At 38.8% G+C, this 23,601-nt stretch overlaps 1 protein-coding gene across 2 annotated transcripts in view; it reads left to right on the forward strand.

Moving 5' to 3' along the window:
- The window catches only part of FBXO42 (F-box protein 42), a 91,441-nt gene that overhangs the window by 34,211 nt on the left and 33,629 nt on the right, over positions 1 to 23,601 (forward strand). For both annotated transcript variants that reach the window (XM_004425623.3, XM_087446743.1), the window contains exons 2-4: positions 8,224 to 8,490; positions 11,938 to 12,054; positions 19,943 to 20,077. In XM_004425623.3, coding sequence (XP_004425680.1) covers positions 8,241 to 8,490; positions 11,938 to 12,054; positions 19,943 to 20,077 — 502 coding nt within the window. In that variant the 5' untranslated portion in view covers positions 8,224 to 8,240. The remainder of the gene's footprint in view (positions 1 to 8,223; positions 8,491 to 11,937; positions 12,055 to 19,942; positions 20,078 to 23,601) is intronic.

Raw genomic sequence — 23,601 nt, forward strand, 5'->3', positions numbered from 1 at the left:
AAACTCCATGGCTTAACTGTAATACCCCAATAACAGTAATAAAATTTGACTGATATACTCAATTGCAATTTAAAAGAAAAAAAGGGTGCTACAGTTAAATCTTGTTAAAAATATAGCCCTTAAGAATTTATTGGGGGAAACACATGAGAAAAAAGCATTGTAAATTTACCAGCCAACTAAAGAAAAGAGCAGCTAAGCTATTTCTAAAAGAAATCAGGTTGCATTCATCTTTCACACGCTCTTTCCAGTAGCCATCATCTCTGTTTTTCTAGCATTAGGAAATGGTTTCCCAGCATACTGGGAACAACTAGTTTTGTGTGTGTGTGAGGAACATTAGCTCTGAGCTGACATCTGTTGCCCATCTTGCTCTATTTTATATATGGGGCGCCTGCCCCATGCATGGCTTGATGAGAGGTGCATAGGTCCACGCCTGGGATCCGAGCCTTCAAACCCCGGGCCGTTGAAGCAGAGTGCGTGAACTTAACCACTATGCCACCAGGCAGGCCCTGGGAACAACTAGTTTTAATTTAAATTAGCCTTAAAAAAAGATACACACTTGTTAAAAATAAAATTCAGACTATATAACTTGTCTTAATTGTCTGAGATTTTTCTTCGCAAAGCAAGTAAGTAGTAAAATGAAATATCATGACATAGTTGTGGTTCTCAGAAATACTGGTTCAGGTTCATATTGTCTTAAGAATGTGTGCTTATGTAGGTATGTGTAAGGTTTCCTTTCTTGATAGGGAAGGCCTTTATTCAGAGATTATGATCTTCCAACTTGTTCAGGTTTTTAATTGTCCTTTTATGAAACCATGATGCTATTAGATGATAGGGTGCGTGTGTGTGTGTGTGTGTGTGTGGTTTTTTTGTTTTGTCCTTATTTGGGAAAATAAAAAGTTACTGACCCTATGTCAGTCCAAAAAAATTGCTGATCTGTGAAATCCAGAAGTCTAGGAACCATTGTGGTAGAACCTTTCCCGAAAAGGCTAAGAGAATCCTGGCATGTAGTGGTTTTTGCACACTCCTCCCTTGTTGTCAAATGGCAGAAATATCTGAAAATCTTAAAAACAATAATGACTTGCTTAGATACTGTACATTTTTAATTTAAGAATAAAAATTCCTGCTTCTTCATGCCCCCTTTTTACTCTCTCTCCTCTAGTTTTGTCTTTAGGCATCTGAACTCTGTGATTTTATTACTTTTTATTTTAATTTTTGATATGAAGTTTCTGTTTTTTTATCAGAATATCTAGGAATTAACACTTAGGTTTTGTTGTTGACTCTACACTGAATCGGTAAAGCTGTGTTTGTTTATTCATTCAGCAGCCTTTTGCTGAGTGCTTATATGGATGCAGAAAATAGAATTGTTTTCTCTTGTGCCCCAAGGGGCAGGCGGGAGCAGACAGACAGCTACAGTGTAGTAATTGCTAGTATGCAGGCAGGTATTTAGTGTTGTGGGAGCATAGAGGGAGAGGTAGGTGTGCTTTGAGCGTTTCTGCAGCCTGATGCAGTCAATTTTGAGTGAATACAGTTTACTATTGTTGCAGTATGGTTATTTGCTCCTTTTGCATTTTTCTTACTTTCTTAAATAATTATTTTCGAGGCCGGCCCCGTGGCTTAGCGGTTAAGTGCGTGCGCTCCGCTACTGGCGGTCTGGGTTCGGATTCCGGGCGCGCACCGCCGCACTTCTCCGGCCGTGCTGAGGTGGCGTCTCACATACAGCAACTAGAGGGATGTGCAACCATGACATACAACTATCTGCTGGGGCTTTGGGGGAGAAAAGGAGGAGGACTGACAATAGATGTTAGCTCAGAGCCGGTCTTCCTCAGCAAAAAGAGGAGGCTTGGCATGGATGTCGGCTCAGGGCTGATCTTCCTCGAAAAAAAAAAAAATTATTTTCGAGAGGAAAAAAATTTCCAAGCCCAGAAAAATGTACCATTTTTCCCCTCTGATTCTTACTGTACTTCAAATGGAAGCCTATTTAAAATTACTGTTTTATGTTAAATTATTACAATCAGAATTATTCTGTATTTGTATATTATTGCTATCTTCTCTTAAAATCTAAAAATTCAAGCTCTCACAAAATATAAATTTGGGTAATAAAGTTCCATTATACTTTTTCTACCAAATGAAACATTTTGCTAAACCTAGAATGTATGGTTCTCTATACGGAATTTTCAGAACCTGGAGTATCTCCATTGATAATTGAAACCAGTACATTTTTCTTGACCATTTATATTTAATAATAAATCCACATTATGAATATGGAGAATGGCCCTGAGAACTGGTCCATTTCTGCTACTAATGTGTTTAACAATCATAAAGCACTTTCATGTAATACCAGCCATTGTAAAGAATGGTGAAAAAGTACAGTGATGGGTAGTTTGAGGAAATACTTTATTTTTCTATTTCATTAAAGGGAATCTTAATTGGATAACACACTGATGAGTTAACCATTTAAAAAAACTCACTGCAGCTGATATCTATTATTAAATTTGGAATGCTTTATAGAAACAGCTCTCTGAATTTGCTTGTCAAAATAGCTTACAGTTTGCTAATAGCAACAGTAGTTATGTCAAATTCTTCTATGTCTAGACTTTTTTGTCAAAACATTTTGTCAGGAACTAAGGAGTCTCCAGATCATGAGCTTCTGTTAATGTAGATAAAATATTAAGTAGTATGTGCATGTGGTAAAACACCCATCGAGTAAAATGTAATTTTTACCCTTTTGTCCCAAAGGTAATTCTGTAAGTCGCAAAGAATATCAGTTCAAGAGCCAGTAATTTGAAAATCTTTCATCTCTCCACCTTCCCCCATTTCATTCTTTGAAATCCTGCTTAATTCTTCAAAGCTCAAATGCTTGCCTCTGTGTAACTTCCTTCTCATGCTAGTTGAAAGCCATCTCTTCCTTTCCTGATCTGCTAAAAGCTTCTTGTTTTGTACCACAGGTCTGTCCTGTGTTGGTGTTGTTTATTAATGTGTCTTTGGCTCTTACTGGGTTAATCTCTTTGAGAGGAAATAGTGGCATGTCCTCTTTTTCTAACTCCCATGGCATCTGGGTACAATATTTTCTCATATAGCCAATGTTCCATTGATATTTATTAAATGAATGAAGTAAGGTAGAAATTTATATTTTACCATTTTTCTGCTTTCTATAACTTTTTCTTCCTTCCTTCCTTCCTTCCTCCCTCCCTCTCTTTCTCTCTCTTTCTTTCTTTCTCTCCTTCTTTCTTTTCCCCTCTCCCTCCCCCTCTCTCCCCCTCTCCTCCTCCCTCTCTCTTTCCCCCTTATGTGAGCTAACGTGTGCCAATCTTCCTTTGCTTTGTATATGAAACACTGCCACAACATGGCTTGATGAGCGGTGTGTAGGTCCACACCCGGGATCCCAACTCGTGAGCCCCAGGCCACCAAAGTGGAGAGTGTGAACTTCACCACTATACCACCCAGCCGGCCCCCATATAACTTTTTCATGTGACTTAATACAATGATAATAATAATGGTGGTATATTAATAAGAAGGCTTATTATCATCTTAGATTGAACATATTGTGGTCTTCTGTAAATCCTCATTCAACAGTATTTTATATTTTCAAGAGCAGCATTTAATACGTTTCAGCTCACGTTAGTGTTGCTGAGGTGAGTAACTTCGTGAGTTCATAATGACATCTGTGCAAGGTTGCTGCTTTGCCACTGAAGCCTCCAAAGCCCGCATCCTGAGGGATGACTGTGGTGCTTTCCATTCAATCTAGCCACACATTCTTTAGTTAAGTCGCAGTGCTTTATTTTACTGTCAGTAAGAAGTTCCCTTGCATTTTTTTTTAAGCTTTTGAAATTATGAATAATAAGCTTGATTGCATTTTAAATCTGCAGCTTCCTTTTAGGTAAGTGATGTGTATTCTGATTTTCATTAAGATGTGTTTACTCCAAGAGGATTGTCGGATGTCTAGTTATATAGATATCAAGGCACAATTAATCAAATACTGTACCAGGATCTGGCAGTGAGTTTTATGTGGATAACAAAGTAGTGTCATTTCATCTTGAATTTCTTTGAATGGATTTTAACTCTTCACAAATTATCGATTTCCTCCAACGAGTTCAGAGCAGTTTGTTGATATCTGCTGTCTTTATAGAACCATTATGAAGTAGGTGGAGAACTTTGATTACTTAGGGATAGAGAGGTCTTCCTATTTTACTCTGTGTGACTTACCCTGGGTCACACAGCAATACAGCTAGAAACGTAGCCAAATCTCCCAGTCTCCAAATATTAACCTTAATTTATACTTCAGAAGGACAAGGTGTTAGGATTTTAAACACTGGTTTGTGTTTAGTTAGATATAATATAGTAGTTTTCTCAAAGGAAGAGATACTACTGGACCGAATAAATGGTTTCTCAGTACCATCCCTCTTGACCTAGCAAAGGGTCATTGGGTATGGCTCAGGAGTCTGGCAGCAGACTCTCAGACCAGTGTACACCTTAAAAGGTCAAAATTCAAGGAACCAGAGATGTATATGTTCATTGTGACCGGTAAAATATCTTGACAGCATCCAGTGACATATAAGGGTAGGGCCCGCTATTTCCTGGATGTACTAATGATGTAATTTCTATTATAAAATAATGTGAAGTCAGCACAAAGGTGTTGAGGAGAAATGTCAATAAACCTTGTGCTCATTTGAATGTCTAGTCCTAGGAAGACAGCTTGCCTAGGCAAATGGTCTCTGCCCTCAAGGAGCTCAGATTCCAGTTAGTTGACTTCGGTTTGTGGTTTCTCCCAAAGACTTGATCACTTTGGGGAAACTGAGAATGGTAAGGAAGATTTCTGTTAAAGACTTTCATGAAATCACATTCATTGAGTTAATGCACTTACATGTGAAATGTTTTATAGGGCTTCTTTTGGCGTGAAAAAGCAAAAAACTTTCAAATTGCCTTTTTATCCTCTGGGAGTATGAGTGATGATTTCATTACCTAATCATGGAGGTGAAAATGTAGGGCTGTGCAATTGGTGCTGGGCATGTAATTACAGAAGAATTGTGTCTGAGCCCATCCCTGTGTGTTCTCATTGGCATCTGTGCTCAGGGCCAAGTTAGCAAACATGCCCTCAGGGGCCTGGGGTTTGATGCTTTCGTGGGCAGTGAAAAGGTTGAATGGTGAGAATTGCTTAAGACTGAGTATTACAAAAGTGTGAGTCCCTTTATTTAGGCTTGCTAATTGCACTTTGAGATTTGGAAAGGGAGCAAGAAGTTGTTTTATTGAGCCAAACAGATTTATTTTGCTTGGGGAAAAAATAGTAGTATTAAATAAACCTTTTGCAGCCTTCATTGGTTCAGTTTGTTCTGAAGCAGACCCTAGGCTCAAAGTCTGTCAAGATGTTGTGTAAGGGAACAGTTGTATTTGAGATGCTATATTTAATTCAAATGTGAAAGATGCAGCCAAACTCAAGGAATGTGTTTCTTTGAACTCTTTTTTCCTTGGTGAATGTTGGAGCTGAGTGGGGGTTAAAAATATGAGAAAGTCAATAAATTAGGGAAGACAGCATAGCCAATGGGAGATGAGAACTGATAACTTGCAGGAAAAACAAGTAAGAGGGAATATGAGAAGTGATATTTTTTCCAGTAGAAAAAGGCATCTTTTTTTTTTTGTCAGAAAACAAGTCTAATTTTGTTTTATATTTTACATGACTGTACTCTTTAGGGTGGGAGTTAGGGCTGGAAGGCCTTCCTCTAGCAAGTTAAGCATGTGGAAAAACAGCTCACCCAAAGTAGGGTGGAGGAGGCTGTCTATCTAGGATCCTTTATCTAATACAATTTATAGTAAACCTATTATAATACTTCTCTACTTTGGGGGAATGGAGGGAATTGCTGCTGCCCTCCCTCTGCCACTGCTCCCCGTCCCCCAAATAGGAGAATTTAGGCTACTCCACTACTTCTTGTTAGCCACCAGTTGTTCATCATCATCAAGATTGTAGTGGTCGCTCTGCTAGGACACATCGCAGTATTATGAGCTAATTTGGTAGATAAATTATCTTGGAAGCAAATTTCATGAGTTTTGGTTCGTATTTTCATTTTCCTTAATGTGATCATTCTTCCAGGTTTTAAGATGTTGTACATAATTAGTAAATGAATTACAGGAGTGATAGAGATGAGTTGGGATGTTTCTATTCTTTGCTCTCCCGACCCCCCCTCACCTTTTGGAATATTTCAGATCTTTCTCAAAGCCCCAAAGTGTATTTCAGAATCACTTTTCTCTTTCTGTTGTTTCTTATTCTTCTCATCAGGGCTAGAGAGAATGCTGGAAATTCATACGGTGGATGGCATGGTGAATGGTCTGGGTAGGTGTGTATGGTCAAGGGGAATGGATGTATTAAAAAATGGTAAAATGGGGGTGGCCAGGTGGCATAGTGATTGGGTTTGCGCGCTCTGCTTCGGCGGCCCAGCGTTCACAGCTTTGGATCCCTGGCACAGACCTACACATCGCTCATCAAGCCATGCTGTGGTGGCATTCCACATACGAAATAGAGGCAGATTGGCACAGGTGTTAGCTCAGGGACAGTCTTCCTCAAGCGAAAAGAGGAGGATTGGCGACGATGTTAGCTGAGGGCCAATCTTCCTCACACACAAAAAAAAGGTAAAGTGAACTCAGGTGCCCTGTCAAGAAAGGACTTGCTGCCCATCTGTAAGGAGTGTAGCTAAAGAAAGCTGTTAGTCCCTTTAGGGTCTGCCTCAGCTTTGGAGCCAAGGTCATGCTCTTCACAGAGCAACCACTAGCCAATGGCTGAGCAGAGCAGTGATGTGAGAGCCTCACCTTCTCACCCAATGCTAGCCCTCTAACTGACCGTCTTTCCTTGCTCCTGAGCTCTCAGGTAGACAGGCTTTGTCAGGTCCTCATTGTGGTCTGATGGCTCCTCCTGTCCAATCCTGCTTCCTCCTTTCTTTCTCACAAGAGTTCTCCTGTTAAACCTTTTTCATTCCTAATTCAGTTTTAGCGTTTGCTTCCTGGAGAATGTAACCTGTGACACACTTTTTACATAAGTCACCCTATTTCCTTCATTTTACCATTTTTACCTCACACTTTGCATGAAACATCAGGGAAGTGGTATAAATGAGTTGCCTGCCTCTGTGTGTGTTTTAACATGTGCTCTTTCTAGAAAATTTAGGGAATATAGATAGCACAAAGAAGAAATTTAAAAATTATACATAATGATTTTTTTTTAATTAATTACCTCCACTAGAGGTAACTGTTGATAATGGCTTTTTTTTTTTTTTTTGTAAATAAGAAGTACATTAATTATTAAATATTCAGCTTGGTGAATTTTTCATAAAACTGAACACATCCGTGTAATTATTACCTAATCAGGAAACAACTCTACCAGCACCCCAGGAGCCTCCCAGTGGTTACCAAAGGTAGCCACTATCCTTACTTACAAGAGCATAAATTAATTTTGCCTAGTTTTGAATTTGATATAAGCATGGTCAGGTAGTATGTATTCTTCTGTCTTCTTTTGCTCGGTATTACGTTTGAGAGATTTATCTGTGTGTGTATCTGTGGTTCCTTGCTGTATAGTATTCCATTGTGTGAATGTACCACAACTTATCTGTTCTATTGTTGATGGGCATTTGTATTGTTTCCATTTGTTTATTCCATGGATCTGTTATGATGTTTTCTAGTATAGATATTGCCTTGTATTTGGTATTTTAGCTTGTTAAACCTATTCTGGAAAACTTGTTATCCTCTTGAGTGAATTGTCTTGTGTAAAAGCTAGAAAAACTATTACTTCTTAGCCCACATCTTCAGAATATTCTTATTACTCTTTGTAGGACCCACAGCTAGTTTTTCCTTCTAAGTTTGAGGTCTTGAATCATGTTACTGGCCAAGGGAGGCTAGTTGCTGTTCCCTTTGCCATGTGCCAGTGAGTCAGATCCTTGAGTTAAAGGAATTGTTAGAGAATAAGTTTTCTGGTTTTACTAGAACCTGGCTGTCATTCTGGTTTTCAGTGTAGAGAAAAAAATGCAATCAGAAGCCTTTAGGAATTTGTTAGATATTTGGTATGGGCTTGGTATTTGAGCTGTACGTGTCAAATTAAGGTGGCTCAAAACTGGTGTGGGACAGTGCTGAAGAACAGATTTCATATTGAGGGTCTAAAAGAAATCATGAACAGCTTGTGTGCACATGCCTGAGTTATTTAAGAGCTTTTGACAATGTATACTGTTGTTTGTTTCTTTCCTACTGTAGCTGTCAAGTGGAATGTCATGGCCAGCTCCTCGGACAGTGAAGATGACAGTTTCATGGCTGTGGACCAAGAAGAAACTGTGCTGGAAGGGACAATGGAGCAAGATGAGGAGCCCCACCCAGTATTGGACGTTGAGGAGACTACACATAATAGGTCCATGTCTGAGCTGCCAGAAGAGGTTTTGGAGTATATCCTGTCATTTCTTTCGCCGTACCAGGAACACAAAACTGCAGCCCTTGTCTGCAAACAGTGGTATCGACTTATCAAAGGTACTGTGGAAAGTGGAAAGATTTATTTATTTATTTAAAATTTGTTTGATTTATTTTTAAATTCCCAATTTCATTTTCTGTTTTCTCCCTTAAATTTATTGTGCTTCTAAAATTTAATATTAGACAATTAAGACTGAACATTTTCCTTTTCTCTTTGTCCTGGTTAGTTTTATGAATAGCTTGAATACTGTAGTATTTAATCCAATTTGCAGTTTTAAAAGGATTCTTTTTTGTGCATATTAGAGTTGATCTGGTAAATTGTATTGTTCTTAAATAGGCAAAGTAGAGATGAATATGGGATAACAGTAATAGCTAACGTTAATATAGCTCTTACCATTGTCAGGCACTATTGTAACTGCTTTACAGTCCTCAGCAAACTATGAATAGGTGAAGAAGCTGAGTGAGGACCAGTTAAGTAATTTACCCAAGGTCACGCAGGTAGTAAAGGGAGGATCAGAGATTCACATTCAAGCCATCTGGCTTTAGAGTCCATGTTCTTTATGAGGATACCATTTTGTCTCTTCAGGTAGCTAATTGTGACAAATGAGGGATTGAGAAGGCATTTACCACTTGATTTTATCTCTAAGCAGCACAGGCTTTATATCTTTTACTTTTACGTATTTTTTACTTTTTTTTTTTTTTGCTGAGGAGGATTCGCCCTGAGGTAACATCTGTTGCCAATCCTGTTTTTGCTTGAGGAAGATTGTCCCTGAGCTAATGTCTGTGCCAGTCTTCCTCTGTTTTGTATGTGGGTTGCCGCCACAGCATGACTGATGAGTGGTATAGGTCTGCGCCTGGGAACCAAAGCCGTGAACCCAGGCTGCCAAAGCAGAGCGTGCCAAACTTAACCACTAGGCCACGGGGCTGGCCCCTCTTTTACTTTTTAAAATGTTTCTTCTTTTTTTCTGTTCATTTTCTAATCAAGATTACAACTTTAGCTAAATGTTGAGGTTACTAGTTGTGCTGTATTTTTAATTAATAGATGGCAGTTATTTGTCTTCATTCCATTTTAGGTGGAAAGGATCATTTTTTGAATGAAGATGACCAGGCCAGTTGAATAATCTTTGATCAAAACAAGGGTTGTATCAATTTGTTCTTTCCTGGTGGGAACAAAGGAGCCAGAGATAAGAGAGAAAATCCTTGAGATCAGAATCAGTCTTAAAATCTTTTCCTTGAATCTGGGTGGTTCTCATGGGGACTGGGGTCCTTGTCAGTTGCCCAAAGTCCAACCTGGAGAGCCATGGTCCAGCTGTGTGGAAACTGCTTGCTGAGCCCTGTACTCATCTGCTTACAATCGGTAATACTGGCACAGCCTGCTTTTGTTTGCAGAGTTAATGGTCTGTTCAGGAGAGATTGGCTCCCCACACTGTGGAAATAGATGGTTTAACTTCTAGAATAGAAGTAGAAGAATCACAGATGAGGGGCTATGATCTAATCAAATATATGAATTTATTCTTGGGTTTTATTTGGCGCTGTTATCATTTTGATCTTTTTTTAAGAGTGAGGAACCCTAACCTAGTGCTCACAGTCTTAGATCTTTTGGGGGAGGTAACTGCCAAGACAGCTTTTCTTTTCTCTCAATCATTATGTATCTGTCTTTTATTCATTACTGCCTTACCTCAATTCAGCATTTGCAAATCTGTATGGAGGTTCCTCAAAAAATTAAAAATAGAACTACCATACGATCCAGCAATTCCACTTCTGGGTATTTATCCAAAGAAAAGGAAAACACTAATTTGAAAAGATATGTGCAGCCCTATGTTCATTGCAGCATTATTCACAGTAGCCAAGATATGGAAGCAACCTAAGTGTCCATTGATAGATGAATGGATAAAAGATGTAATGTGTATATATACACAATGGAATATTACTCAGCCATAAAAAAAGAATGAAATCTTGCCATTTATGACAACATGGATGGACCCTAGACGGTATTATGCTAAGTGAAATAAGTCAGACAAAGACAAATACCATATGATTTCACTTATATGTGAAATCTGAAAAACAAACAAACAAAACAGAAATAAGCTCATAGATACAAAGAACAAACTGGTGGTCACTAGAGGGGAGAGGGTTGGAGGATGGACAAAATAGATGAAAGAGATTAAGTACAAACTTCCAGTTACAAGATAAGTCACAGGGATGTAATGTAAAGCATAGGGAATATAGTCAATAATATTGTAGTAACTTTGTATGGTGACAAATGGTTACTAGACTTGTGGTAATTTCATAATGCATACAAATGTTGAATCACTATGTTGTACACCTGAAACTAATATAATATTGTATGCCAACTATACTTCAATAAATTAGTTAATTAATTAATTTTAAAAAACATTTGCAAACCTGTGTTACTTAGTTTACCAGTGTATAGTTGGCAGTGCTGTCACACATTAAAAATGGCTGTGTCTTTTTAATATTCCAATTCTTAACTGTGAGTTCAACCAAGGGGTGGTGATCATTGTTGGAAAACATGTTTAAGTACTGTGATCCTGCTTAAGGATCCACTAAGGTGACATAAATTCAAGAATGACACATTCTTTCAAAATGTAACATAATTGGTTATGCTCGTCATTCAAAATGTTGCTCTTTGAAATAGTCATTTCATGTGTTAGAAAAATAGACTGTTGCAGAAACATGAAGCTCTCACTTTTTTTAAAATAGATTTTATTTTTTAGAGCGGTTTTAGGTTCATAGCAAAATTGAGCAGAAGGTTCAGAGATTTCCCATATACCCCTTGCCCCTACACATGCACAGCCTCCCCTGCTATCAACGTTCCCCACCAAAGTGGTACATTTATTACAACTGACACATCATTATCACCCAAAGTCCATAGTTTACATTAGGGTTCACACTTGGTGTACACTCTGTGGGTTTGGACAAATGTATAATGACATGTATCCACCATTATAGTAAAAGCTCTCACTTTTTAAAACAGCTTTCCTTAGTTATAAATTCATCATCTCATAATCTACTGTAAGCTGTTATCTCCTTGTTTAAGATGGAGAACGCTTGGTTGCCGTGGTCTAACCATAGATATTTACTGAACACTTGTCATATTCTAGACGGTGGTTTCCCATACTCTTTCTCACAAAGCTGAATTATCCCCCAGCGCCTTTGCTTTGGAGTAAAAAATACCAATTATTTTGATATGTTGCCTCATGATATGACATAAAGGGGAGCAGAGTTATAGTGAGAGCTAATTTTGTAACCTTGACCGAGTCACGTAACCTTCCTGAACCTTGGTAAAATGAAACGATTGGATCTTCCTGTTCTGAAATTCTGTGATTCTGTTTTCTTTCTTGGAATGAAAAATCAGAGAAATTTGGAGTTCCTCAAAGAAACTATGTCTTATAAAAGTGATAAGGTAGTTAATAGGTGCAGTTTTAATAATTTGATTTACAAGTGAAATGTCCAGGCTGAGGCCTTTGTTATTTTTGTCTTTAGGTGTAGCCCACCAATGTTATCATGGTTTCATAAAGGCTGTCCAGGAAGGAAACATTCAGTGGGAGAGTCGGACTTACCCTTATCCTGGAACCCCAATCACTCAGCGGTTCTCACACAGTAAGTATTTACTGTGAAAGCAGATCACACCCTGCCTGTGGTCATGTTTCCAAAAACTACTTTGGAGGCATGTATTTAGTTTGACGTTTTAATGAAGAGAATGTAAAATGAGGGTTTATATTAATTTTATAATCAGAATTAGGGAAGAGAGTGAGCCTGAATACATTGTAGGCACTTTGGTATAATTTTATATTCTTCTTTTCATTGAATTTTCGTATCTCTGCTCCAAAGAGGTCAAGGTGTTATGCTTAGACTTTTAAACATCTGACATCATGTAAGAGGAAAAGAAAGGAAAGGCGTACATGAGGGTATTTCTGAGATCCTGCTTAGGGAGTAGCCAGCGTTTAGCACTAAGTCTTAACAATAACTCCTTATTTTAACGTATGTGTTCAGCAAACACTGAATTTGACTGGAGTCACACAAAAATTTTAAACATGAAGGGTATTGATTATAAAATACAAATTTAAATAGTAAAATTATAAATAAAATGTTCTGGAAAATAGACATAATTTAGGGTTTTTGAATTATTCTAGAATTAACTCTCCATTTTAATTGATTTTTGTAGACACCATTTTATTCTATTAGTGATTTGTATCCCTCCATCAAAGTGAGATTTAGTTGTGGTATATCTTAGGCCGGTAAGGGTATATTTGTTAATGGTTCTGCATAAAGAAAGCTCATTGAGGGGAGGAGGGACCTCTTAGAAGTTCTCATAATTACTGCTTTAATTATATTATTTCCCTGTTCAAAAACCTTCAGTGCCTATCCATTGCCTACAAGATAAAAGCTAAACTTAGTTTATATTCAAAGCCCTCTTCAATGTGACCTATGTCTAAATTTACCACTTCATCTCCCAACTTTTTCCAAGAGCTCTCCTTTTTCAAGCTGTCATTTTGCCATACTTGTTTCTTTCTCCCTGGAGTATTCCCATCCATTTAGCTGAAGCCTGCTTCCCCTTGAAGACTCAATTGAAGTTCCAGCTCTTTCACAAAATCTTTTCTCAACTCTAGCCCGCAGAAAAAATTTTCCTGTCCTGATCTTATGTTGTTGTCTGGAATACTAATTTGGCACTTAACTCACATTGTCTTTCATTGTTAGCTTATACGTATGTGCCTTTTTTTTAAAAAACTATATTTTGAACTCTTGAGGGGAAGGAGAATGTGTTGGTTATCCATGTTGAATAAAAATTACCCCAAAACTTAGCAGCTTAAAACAACATTGATTATCTCAGAGTTCCTGAGGGTCAGGAATTTGGGAGTGGCCTAGCTGGGAAGTTCTGGCTCAGGGTCTCTCACGAGGTTGCAGTCAGTCTGTCAGCCAGGGCTGACAAGGTTTGCCGAGGTTTTCCTGGGGCTTAGGGGTCTGCTTCCAAGCTCACTCAGGTCACTGTTGATCAAAGAGGCTTTAGTTTCCTACCACCTGGACCTCTCCGTAGAGCTGCTCACAACTTGGCAGCTGGCTTCCCACAGAATGAGTGATCTGAGAAGGAGACAGAGATAGACACCAAGGCAGAAGCCAAGGTGTCTTTTACAGCCTAATCTCTGAAGTGAATAAATTTTTTTCTGCTGTGTTCTATTGGTCACACAGGGATTGACCAAGGGTGTAAACACCAGGAAGTGAGGATCGTTGGAGGCCATCTTGGAGGCTACCTCAGACCATATGTTATACTTACGTATCCAGAGGAGAGTTCAGTAAATAAGTAGGACTCTTTGTAATTACAACTCTTGTCTTTGAATTGGATCTAAATAGATCAAAGGAACAGGCCAAACTATTGCTGTGTTTTCAGTTCTCTCAAGGAGCTATTTTTACTTGTGCTGTTGTAAACCCTCTAGAGCAGTGGATCTCAAAGTGTAATTCCTGAATCTCTGGGGAGAAGGGCATCTATGAGACCCTTTTGGAGATCTGTGCAGTCAAAACTGGTTTTGGTTGTTTATTTTAAATGGTGAGTGTGATCACTGCAATAGTTGAGTGCCCCTGCCTTGATTCATGCACAGCCTGCAACAGTTTACCCAGCATTGCTTTTGCTCTATTAGTGCAAATGTCAACACACTGAAAAAGGCAATTAACTTTTTCTCATTCTCCCTTCTCCTCCTCCTCCTCATTATTGTTACTGTTATTATTATAAAAATAGTTTTGAAAGGGTCGCAAATGTTTTCAGGAGTCCACAGACCACACTTTCACAATTGCTGCAATAGACTAAATGAATCCTTGCTGAGAATATTTAGTGAAATTAAAGGAGGATCCATATTAGGTCCAGTATTTATTGTTGAGATAAGGGTAACTTAAATTACCTATAGGTAATGTAAACCAGACTGAAGACTAGGTGTTTTATGGTTTTTGGAAGCAAGTAGTTTTGGAACCCTAAATGAGGGAAATTGAATGAATCTGGGTAAAATAGAAACCAGAATGGGAAATATTCAGGGGTGAAAAATTAGCAACAGTTTAGCTTTCTGATGAGAGAGGAAAAAAATATTTTTTGGTTAACTAGCTTTTGGAAAGAGTATTACCACAAAATAGAGGCAGTTGTTTGAAGGGGGAGTGGAAAGGAATAGTACAGTGAGTAAGCTCACAGAAGTTGAGAGGTTGGTGGGTTTTGATACTTGTTTTTATTTAAAAATTTTTTCTTATCTTCACTTGAAATCCAAGAAAAGGTGTCATGGGTTTTTTTAAAAGGTATCTCATTGTCTCTCATTGTCTCTTTTGGTCTGTCTCTCATTGTTTCCTTCCATCTGTCTCTAAATGCTATCTGAGTGGAAAACTGAAGAGGACTGTTACAGGGAAATGGGCAGTTTTCAAAACAGGTTGAAAGCAAGAAATTTCTTTAATTTCTTTCCTAGCTGTTTCTGCTTCCTACACTGTATTTCTCTCTTGAGCTCAATTTTCTTTCTTATTCCTGACTCATGTTGAGCTCGAGATCCACATTTTTAATTCTTTGCTCATATTGCCATAGAGATACACTGATGTTTCATATTTAATCAGCTAAAAGCAGAATTCAGTTCCTCCCGAGTTTCTCCTCTCCCTTATTTAGTTAATGGCATTGTCATTCTCTCAGTTACACAAGCTTAAAATCTGGGATTCATCCTCAGTTCCTATGCTTCCCTCAACAACAAAAATCAAATCCTGTTGATTCTGTTCCGTCTCTGCAGTCTCTCTCATATCTTTCCTTTTTTTCCCCATTACTCACACTTATGATCTAATCATTCCGTCTTTCCTAGATCTTTTCTACATGCTCTTCTTGCTTTTCCTCTCTCTTCATCTGAACCTGGAATAGACACTGTTGGCAACCATCTCTAAAACTGGGGACAATGCCACGTCCTAGGGCATTTGGAAATGTGTAAGGTCATTGTTTATTATCTTGACTGGAAAGTACGACAAGCATTTAGTAGGCAAGGACCAAGTATGCTAAATGTCTTGCAGGGAATGGGATGATCCTACTCGTAAAGAATTGACCTGCCCCAAATGACAGGAGCCCCTGTCAGAAAACATTGCAAGTCTGAAACATAAAACCAGCTTTGTCATTCCTCTGCCAAAAGTCTCAGCCTTTCTGCGCTGCATACAGAAGTTTCCACTCTACCTGGCCTTCAAGGCCCCAGCGTACCTTTCAGCCTGACTCACTGCCTCATCCTTACACAGCCAGGCTCCACCCACACGAGACTTCTTGCTGTCTTAAACTTCTCTGCTTCATGGTTTTGCTTGGATGCCCTGATTTCATTCTCCCTTTCCCTCCTATTCTTTTTTCATCCCTAGACTTGTTCGCCCCTTTAGTTGACTGAAAATGTTCTGTCCTCTAAAACCCATCTCAGAGACAAAGCCAAAAGCCATCTTCTTCACAAACTGCTCTCAAATTCTCCACCATGGAGATTAAGCTCTTTTCTTCCTCTGCTTGCGCTCCCCGATACACTCTTCATACCCTCCTCTTATTTTTATTACCCTCCGTCTTTTACCATACTTATCTGTGTGAGAGAGGCTGCACGTAAGAGAGGCTGCATGCAAAAGAAGAACTTAAGACTTGGGAAGCAAGTTCCTTGACTCCTCTAACCCACATTTCCTCATCTGTAAAATGTGTATGACAAATTCCATTTATGCCACAGGATTGCTAGGAAATTTAATTGGGGAAACACTTTAAAACATATCTTTTAAACTGCAAGATGATAGGATGATGATGATGTGTCCTCCAGAAGGTTATCGTCTGCTTGAAGACAGGCAGGTTCCGTGTCTTAGACGTCTGTACACCTTTCACAGTACCTGGTCATGGTTGATATCTGTTAAATTCTGTGGAATTAAGTGTAACAAAGATATGAGCAGTACAGCTTCTTTCCTTTGTAAAAGTCTGGGACAAAAAAGGCAGGGGAAGTAAAATGAAGCCAGTTGACCTGGTTTTTTGGTGACTGTGTGCGTGACCAATCATGCAAGCCTTGAGTAATATAGGATATCCTTTTCAGATTGTAGGATGTCCTTTTCAGATTGATGCAGGAGTCTGTTGAGTCCCCAGCATCACGCTTTGAAAAACATTTTAGTGTTCAGGCTCCAAATGTGTTCAGGTCATCCCACACACAGAGGCGTGCTAATTGTGCTTCTGCAGTAGCTAGCAGGCCCAGACTGGATAACCAACCTTGCTTGTTCCATAGTTATGTAATTACAGGCCTTATCAAATATGTCTTGGCTTGTGAATGTGAGACACATGACAGCATAGTCTCTTGAAGCATGGGATAAATGCCTCAGGACCTTTCCCTGGAGACAAGTGGGGAAACAAAGGAGAATTTAACATCTGAAAGTGCAAAAGTTGGAGTTCAGTGAACATTTATTGAGTGACTGCCAGGCATCATAGAAAATATGAAACAACTGGAAGTTCTTGCACTTGAGAGGATTATAATACAGTAGGGAAGTATTCAGAATGCTAAAGAACTGTTTGCTTGCTGTGTGTGTGATTGTGAATATTTGACTTGTCTTTGAATAGGGATTATTAGATATTAACTAGTGTATCTTGCACTAGTTGTTCATGGAGCGGTCAAGCCCATTTCAGAAAATTTGAAGAGATCCAGTAATTGGAATAAACATTCTCAATATTATTTCTTAGCAGAGTATTTATACTGTACTATGAACTGTAACTTTTGTATAGTACATTCCAATGGTCTAGATGTTCTGAAAGGAAAATGTCTGTTTGGGTGGAGAACATTGGTAAAAGGGAAATGACTGCTTGAGTACTGGTATTTGCTTAACTTCTTAATTTTTTCTAAAAGGCCCATTGAAGTTGTTGGGTCCCCCCACCCCCACCCAGACCAGTATGTAGGTGTCTTAAATAAAAATAGACAATAAACAAAGTTCAGCAGGATGCTTAAAATATTTGAGTGTATTATTGATGGCGTTCTCATTCCATTTTATCTGAGTTCTAAACATAGCTGCCTAAATTGACTCCCTTCCTCTCCAAGCTTTGTTGATAATTGACTGCTGGACATTGAAAATACAGTGTGTGAAACTTGTCATTTCAGTCCCATTAGCTTTGCATAGTTTGGGCTGTGCCTTCCTCTTCGAGAAACCTTTGTTTGCTCAAAGAGAAGCAGGAAAATGCCAACGGCCTTATTTTAGTATAGGATTAAAATACATGTGGTACGGACCTCATGGGGCCCAGCTGCTGGCTGCGTTTTCAATCCAAATAGAGAAGAAGAATGTTTGCTACCTCTTTGAAAAATAAAGGCACTGTTCTCTTTTGCTACACAAAGGAAGCAGCTGCTAAGAGTTGATGTTTGAGGAACAGTGAGACATAAATGAGCCCTTCATTCTCTTAGTTATGAAATCATGGACTTGTCTTATTAAACATTGTTATAATGTACACAAATTAAGGTTTCAGAAGCCGTAGGACATTGCTAATTTCTGTTCTGGTGGTATGATATCGAGAGGAAAAGAATATTCTTTTATGACTTGGCACCAGTTGATTCAGTTCAAAATGGTCCCATTTGTTGGAGTACCTAGTTCAAGAAAGGTATGAGAAGGCCAAGATATCTGAAGCTCATCTCCTATAGTGGAGATTAAAATGTGGTTCCAGTAATTATCCTTTTTTTTTTTTTTTGACTAATGTCATCTAACTTGATCCTTCGTTATTTGCAGTTCTTAACAAATCTGAAACATGAGCAGTGGAATTTCATAGGATTTTATTTCTTAATAGACTTTCTTGTTGGGATGTGGATTAAAAAACTGATTTAGATGTAGATTAGAAGTTATTTTCAAAGGCGAGGTCAGTGGAAGGTATAAGATCATTTAAATCTTCATATACCATTGTAGTATGTTTGAGTTCTGGTAATATATTAAGTATTTTGCAGTTGTGAACCTATTGATGATTACATGATATTTCATTTCTTCACATCTCTAGTTTCTTTAATTTCTTTATTAATTTGACAAGTCTGCAGCTCCTTTATTGCTGTGTCAGAGGTCAGATGATTTGGATTTACTCCTTCCACTGACTGAGATGACTGGGTTAAGTGACTAAACACACTGCTTTTATTACCTCTTAACTCATCCGATTTTCTAACTTGGCCTCTGTGGTGTAGAGATTCTTTAAAGGGCCTATCAGGTAGGCTGAGTTAAGGGGGGAAAAAAAGGAAGGTTATTCCCAGAGCTGGTATATATCACAGAGGTAATTATAGCAGTGGCATTTCCCTTTTCCTGAACTGAATAAGTGGTGCCAGATTTCAGAAGAGCTTAAAAACAGTGGTGTGCTAAGATGAACTAGACCTACAAATAAGCTGGATGATGACTGAAATCCTGCACTAGTGGGTTGAATGCCCTAATTTCTTTTCCCTTTCCCCTTCCTTTTATGTGACGCTTAACTGTTCTAGCCTAGTTTCATGTGAACGTTGAGAGGTCTTTTCTCCCACTGGTATGCGTGAAGTGAATGGAAAGGAAAGTTTTGCTCAGCCCTCTTCCTGGGATTTGAGATGGTAAATGTAGGACTGTAAGGAATGTGGTCATCTTTTCCAAAAGATAGAGACTAAATGAGCTTTCCAGTGAGAAGCAAGGTGACAGAGCTTAGCTCTCATGTCTCTCGTTAGACTCTGACTCTGGTCTTTCTGGTTTTTGGGGAACAGCCCTTCTCACAGTCATTGCCTGTTTTCTTCGGAATGGTGCCCATTCATGAGGTGTATATTATCATCTAATTAAAAAGACTCTTCACAGAGACCTTGGTGCTTTTTAAATGTTACTTACTGCACTGGTTGCCTATTCCACATCAACCAGCCTGCGTTGGTGGTTTTTGGATATATCTAGGCACTTCATGACTTTCATGCTTTTTCTCTCGATTGCTTTGGGACCGTACTACTTTTGAGATCCCCCAAGCTATTGGTCTTTATGTGTGGTTACTTCCTGGCATTGATTAAAATTGTTTTCTATCATTCTCTTTCATATAAAGATTTGTTTATTGGTTTGTGCTCCAAATTTCATTTGAAAGCAAAAACAGTAAGAGAAGAACTGGAAGAGAGAAATGGGAGGACAGAATACATCTGTTGGCACTGACTGTCTTTGCCTAGCCCTAGAGGATAATGATGCAGATTTAGATTAATTATGCAGCTGTACTGAAATTGCACTCATTGAGCACCCTTAATGTGAATTCTTGTGTACTCATGCTAGAATTATACTGTCTTATTTAATGACATCATTGTCAGTTTTCTTAGTTTGCTCATAAGTAACATTTCCATGCTTTTCTCTGGGCCTTATTCAAAGGTTAGTGTGATACTGAGCAACCTGAAGACAAGAGGATGATTAGAGAAAGTTGGTACCTGGGAACAGAGTGGCAAAATGTGTGAAAATTGATCTTTGAAAGATATGGGCTTTGGTTAAGGTGCTAGAGGGGCTTCAGAATTAAACATCAGTTATTCATTTATTCTGTTCTTTCTAGGTGCATGCTATTATGATGCTAATCAGTCTATGTATGTGTTTGGAGGCTGTACCCAGAGCAGCTGCAATGCTGCCTTTAATGACCTCTGGAGACTTGACTTAAATAGCAAAGAGTGGATCCGACCTTTGGCTTCAGGTAAGAGATAAAATGCTGATCTTTGCCTTTTTACCAGGTAACTCCCTTTGCATGGAAACTCTATGTGATCCTTTTTGGTATTGGTCTCAAGGACAAGTTACTGGGGCCCCAGGTCCTTTGTCAAATCTACTATGTAAATGCTAAGAGTAATATGCTTGTGTAAGGTCTTTGAATTTTTCTTTTATAAATTTATACTTTATCATTAGTATTGGTGCCCTACCAAAATTGCTGTACTAATGTGTGAATTCATTTGCATGGTTTTCTCAAGTACTTGCACAGGTGTAATATGCTCTTTGGTATGAAGTTGAAGTAAGAGCAGAAACGCCGAGTCCTGAGAACTGTAGTTGACTGACATAAGCTATTCTCCTAGGGCTAAGATCTCTGAATATATTTTGTTGTTGCCAGCTCACATATTTAGGGAGTGTATGGAACATGCCTCTGCTGGTTACTTTTAACAACTCAGGAGTGTGGGAATATTCCACAGTAGGTACGTTCCTGCACAGTCCCATTATGCCAGAGTTCTGGCAGAAAGAAACTAGATTATCTTCTCCTTTTTGACCTAACCTTTCTTGGGGGGAAAAAAGTAAAAACAATTGTTTTTGCACTCATGAGGTGGGACGGTTTGAAAAGGCACAGTTATAAGAGTGAAGGAGCTGGTGTGATGGAGAAATAGAGTCACTAGATATAAAGTATTCTGCTAGAATTGTCGGCACGCTTTTCTGAAACATTCTTCATTTGGCTTTTCAAGGTTGGAATTCATTCTAGGACTAAGGAGACTCTGGTTTTTCTTGGGAAAATGCCTTGCTTGTTTAGGTCTTGATTTACTGCTACTTTGATTACTAAATGGGAGGCAACATGGTATATTAGAAAGAGCACTGGACTAAGAGTGAGGAGACATGAGTGTCATTTCCTGGCATAATTACCAATCCTCCATGTGACTGTGAACAAGTTACTGCATCTCTCTGGGAGAAATACGGGGTAGGACTAGATGATTTTACTTTTAAATGGGTTGGGAAGGCTAGTTTATGTTTCCCTTAATTTTTATAACTGCTATGAATGTCTAGGCCAGCGGCTTAAAACCGTTTTATGAGAAGAAGCTACATTTTGCTTCCCCAAAGCTGTAAGTTCCTGTCCCTTCTCCCTGCAATAGGAGAGAGGAGCATACTGACAGTGGATGCTCACAGGTGGGGCTGGGTTTTGTACAGATGAAGTTCTTTAATAAAATTATTGGAAAGATGAAATAGTGTTAATCTTTTAAAAATTTTGAAGGTTAGTACTATTTTAGGGCTTTCAAAATTTTGTACTTTAGAGAGTTTCCTTTTCTAGGCATTTGTCTGCTATTGCACTTAGTACAATATTGATTAATATTTGGAATCACAGATTCTTAAATGTGGACTGTCTTTTTAGCTTAAGCATCCTGTTGCCACTGTAGTTGATGTCCAGGCCCAATTTCAGAGCTGGTTGTACTAATCCTTCCTTTCTCTATTTTGTAACCAAATTTTATGCCTTTGACAATTTGGCCTGAGTGGTTCTCTTTCTTGTGGAAGTGGAGCTGTCGACTTTGGGGCCTTCATGGCCTGTTGCCAACTACTTTCCTTATTTCTCCCTTTTCTTCTGTAAGATGGACATGGGATTTTTTTTTTTTTTTTTTTTTAAACCACTAAGTTTGAAGACTATGTTTTGAAACCCCTAGGGTAGAAGTATCAGAGAAATTAACATTGTAAGTATTTTACAAATATAATGTTAGACTGTTCCCTTTTTTAAAACATATAAGCTCCTGAATGTTTAATTTTCTAACAAAGTGTCTCAAAGAATCTAGTTGCTGCTTTACTCTAATCTACAATTAGAACCTAGTTTTAGAGGGGAAATAACTGAACTTTTTGAAATATCTACTTTTTAATAAAACAAACAAACAACAATTTAATAAAGAGTCCTATGAGATGCTCATTTAGGCAGAAATCCCATGGGAAGATTGCCTGAGGAAATGTTTCTATTTGCTGTCATGAGTCCCAACCAAAACTACTTCCTCACTGAAACGTCAGTGAGTCTTTCTGAATAGAACACAGTTGTTGGTATGTCTTCGTATGCCTGACTCATCCATTTTATTGCATAGAAGTGGGTGGCTGAGGGGAGGGTGCTACCCACCACCCTTGGGTGCCAGTTATGATGCCTCCTTCTAGCATTCGAGTATTTGCAAGCGATGAGTGTTTAAAGCAACAGCTGTAACAGTGCTCAGTCTTCAAAAGCATAGCTCCTTGGAGAAGAACATCGAACGAGCAGTGGAGCAGTGTGGGTTGGGAGCGGAGAGTAATGCTCCTGAGTCGGATATCTTTTTGCTGTTTATTTGGTTATGTGGCAGGTGAGACTAGAACATTCTCATTTTGGTTGTGTCTCAGTCAGCTCAGGTGCCTGGTCGTAACAAAATACTGTAGACTGGGTGGCTTCAACAATAGAAATTTATTTCTCACAGTTCTGGAGGCTAGGAGTCGAGACCAGGGTGCCGGTGAGGGCTCTCTTCCTGGCTTTCAGACAGCTGCCTTCTTCCTCTGTTCTCACATGGCAGAGAGAGTGTTCTGGTGTCTCTTCCTCTTTTTATAAGGGCACTAATCCCGTCAGAAGGGCCCCACCTTCATGGCTTCATCTAAACCTAATTATGTCCCAAAGATCCCATCTCTCAATGCTGTCACACTGAGGTTAGAGCTTCAACAAATGAATTTTGGGAGGACACAGTTCAGTCCATAACAGTTGGAATTAATGTGATTTGCCAATGAAACCTTGTCTTGAGTTCCTTTTGAAATGATAGAAATGCTCCATCTGGAGGGAGCATGGTGGTGATGAGTGTGGAATGACACCTTTTATAGCTGAGAGGGACCTAAGCTAGTACTTCTCAGACATTTCCAGTGAGGTACCTCCTCCTCCCTTTTACACTTGCTGTTATGGTCCCTTTCCTCATGGAGCTTATATTGTAATAGGGAAGAAACAAAACACAAGTAAGCCAATTGTTAGAAATTATGAAGGAAACAAACAAGGACTGAAATATAGAATAAGAGGGGGAGAGCTACTTTAAACAGGAAGGAACATTTTTTTACTGAAATCTTAAGGATGAAGAGTGGAGGGAAGTGAGAACAGCATGTGCAAAGACCCTGGGGCAGCAAAGACTAGGACATATTGGAGGACCGAAAGCACACCTTTGTGGATGTAGCATAATGAGCAGGAGGTAGAGTGGCACAGATGGAGTTAAAGTGTAGACAGGAGCCAACTCATTCATAGACCAGGGTCTATGATATTTTGAGATTTTAAGCAGAGGAGAATTATGATCCAATTTACATTTTAAAGAACACTTTTGCTGCTATATAGGAAATGAATTGAAGAAGGCAGTAAAATAAAGCAGAGAACAGATAGGACGCTATCGAAATAGTACAGATGAGAGACTATGATGGCTTGGACTAGAGTCCTAGTAGTGGAGATAAAGAGAAGTGGATGAATTTGAGTTAAATTTTTATGTTAAAATTGATGGGACTTTT

The sequence above is a fragment of the Ceratotherium simum genome, chromosome 22, assembly GCF_057802395.1.
Source record: "Ceratotherium simum simum isolate JZ-2026a chromosome 22, ASM5780239v1, whole genome shotgun sequence".
NCBI lineage: Eukaryota > Metazoa > Chordata > Mammalia > Perissodactyla > Rhinocerotidae > Ceratotherium > Ceratotherium simum.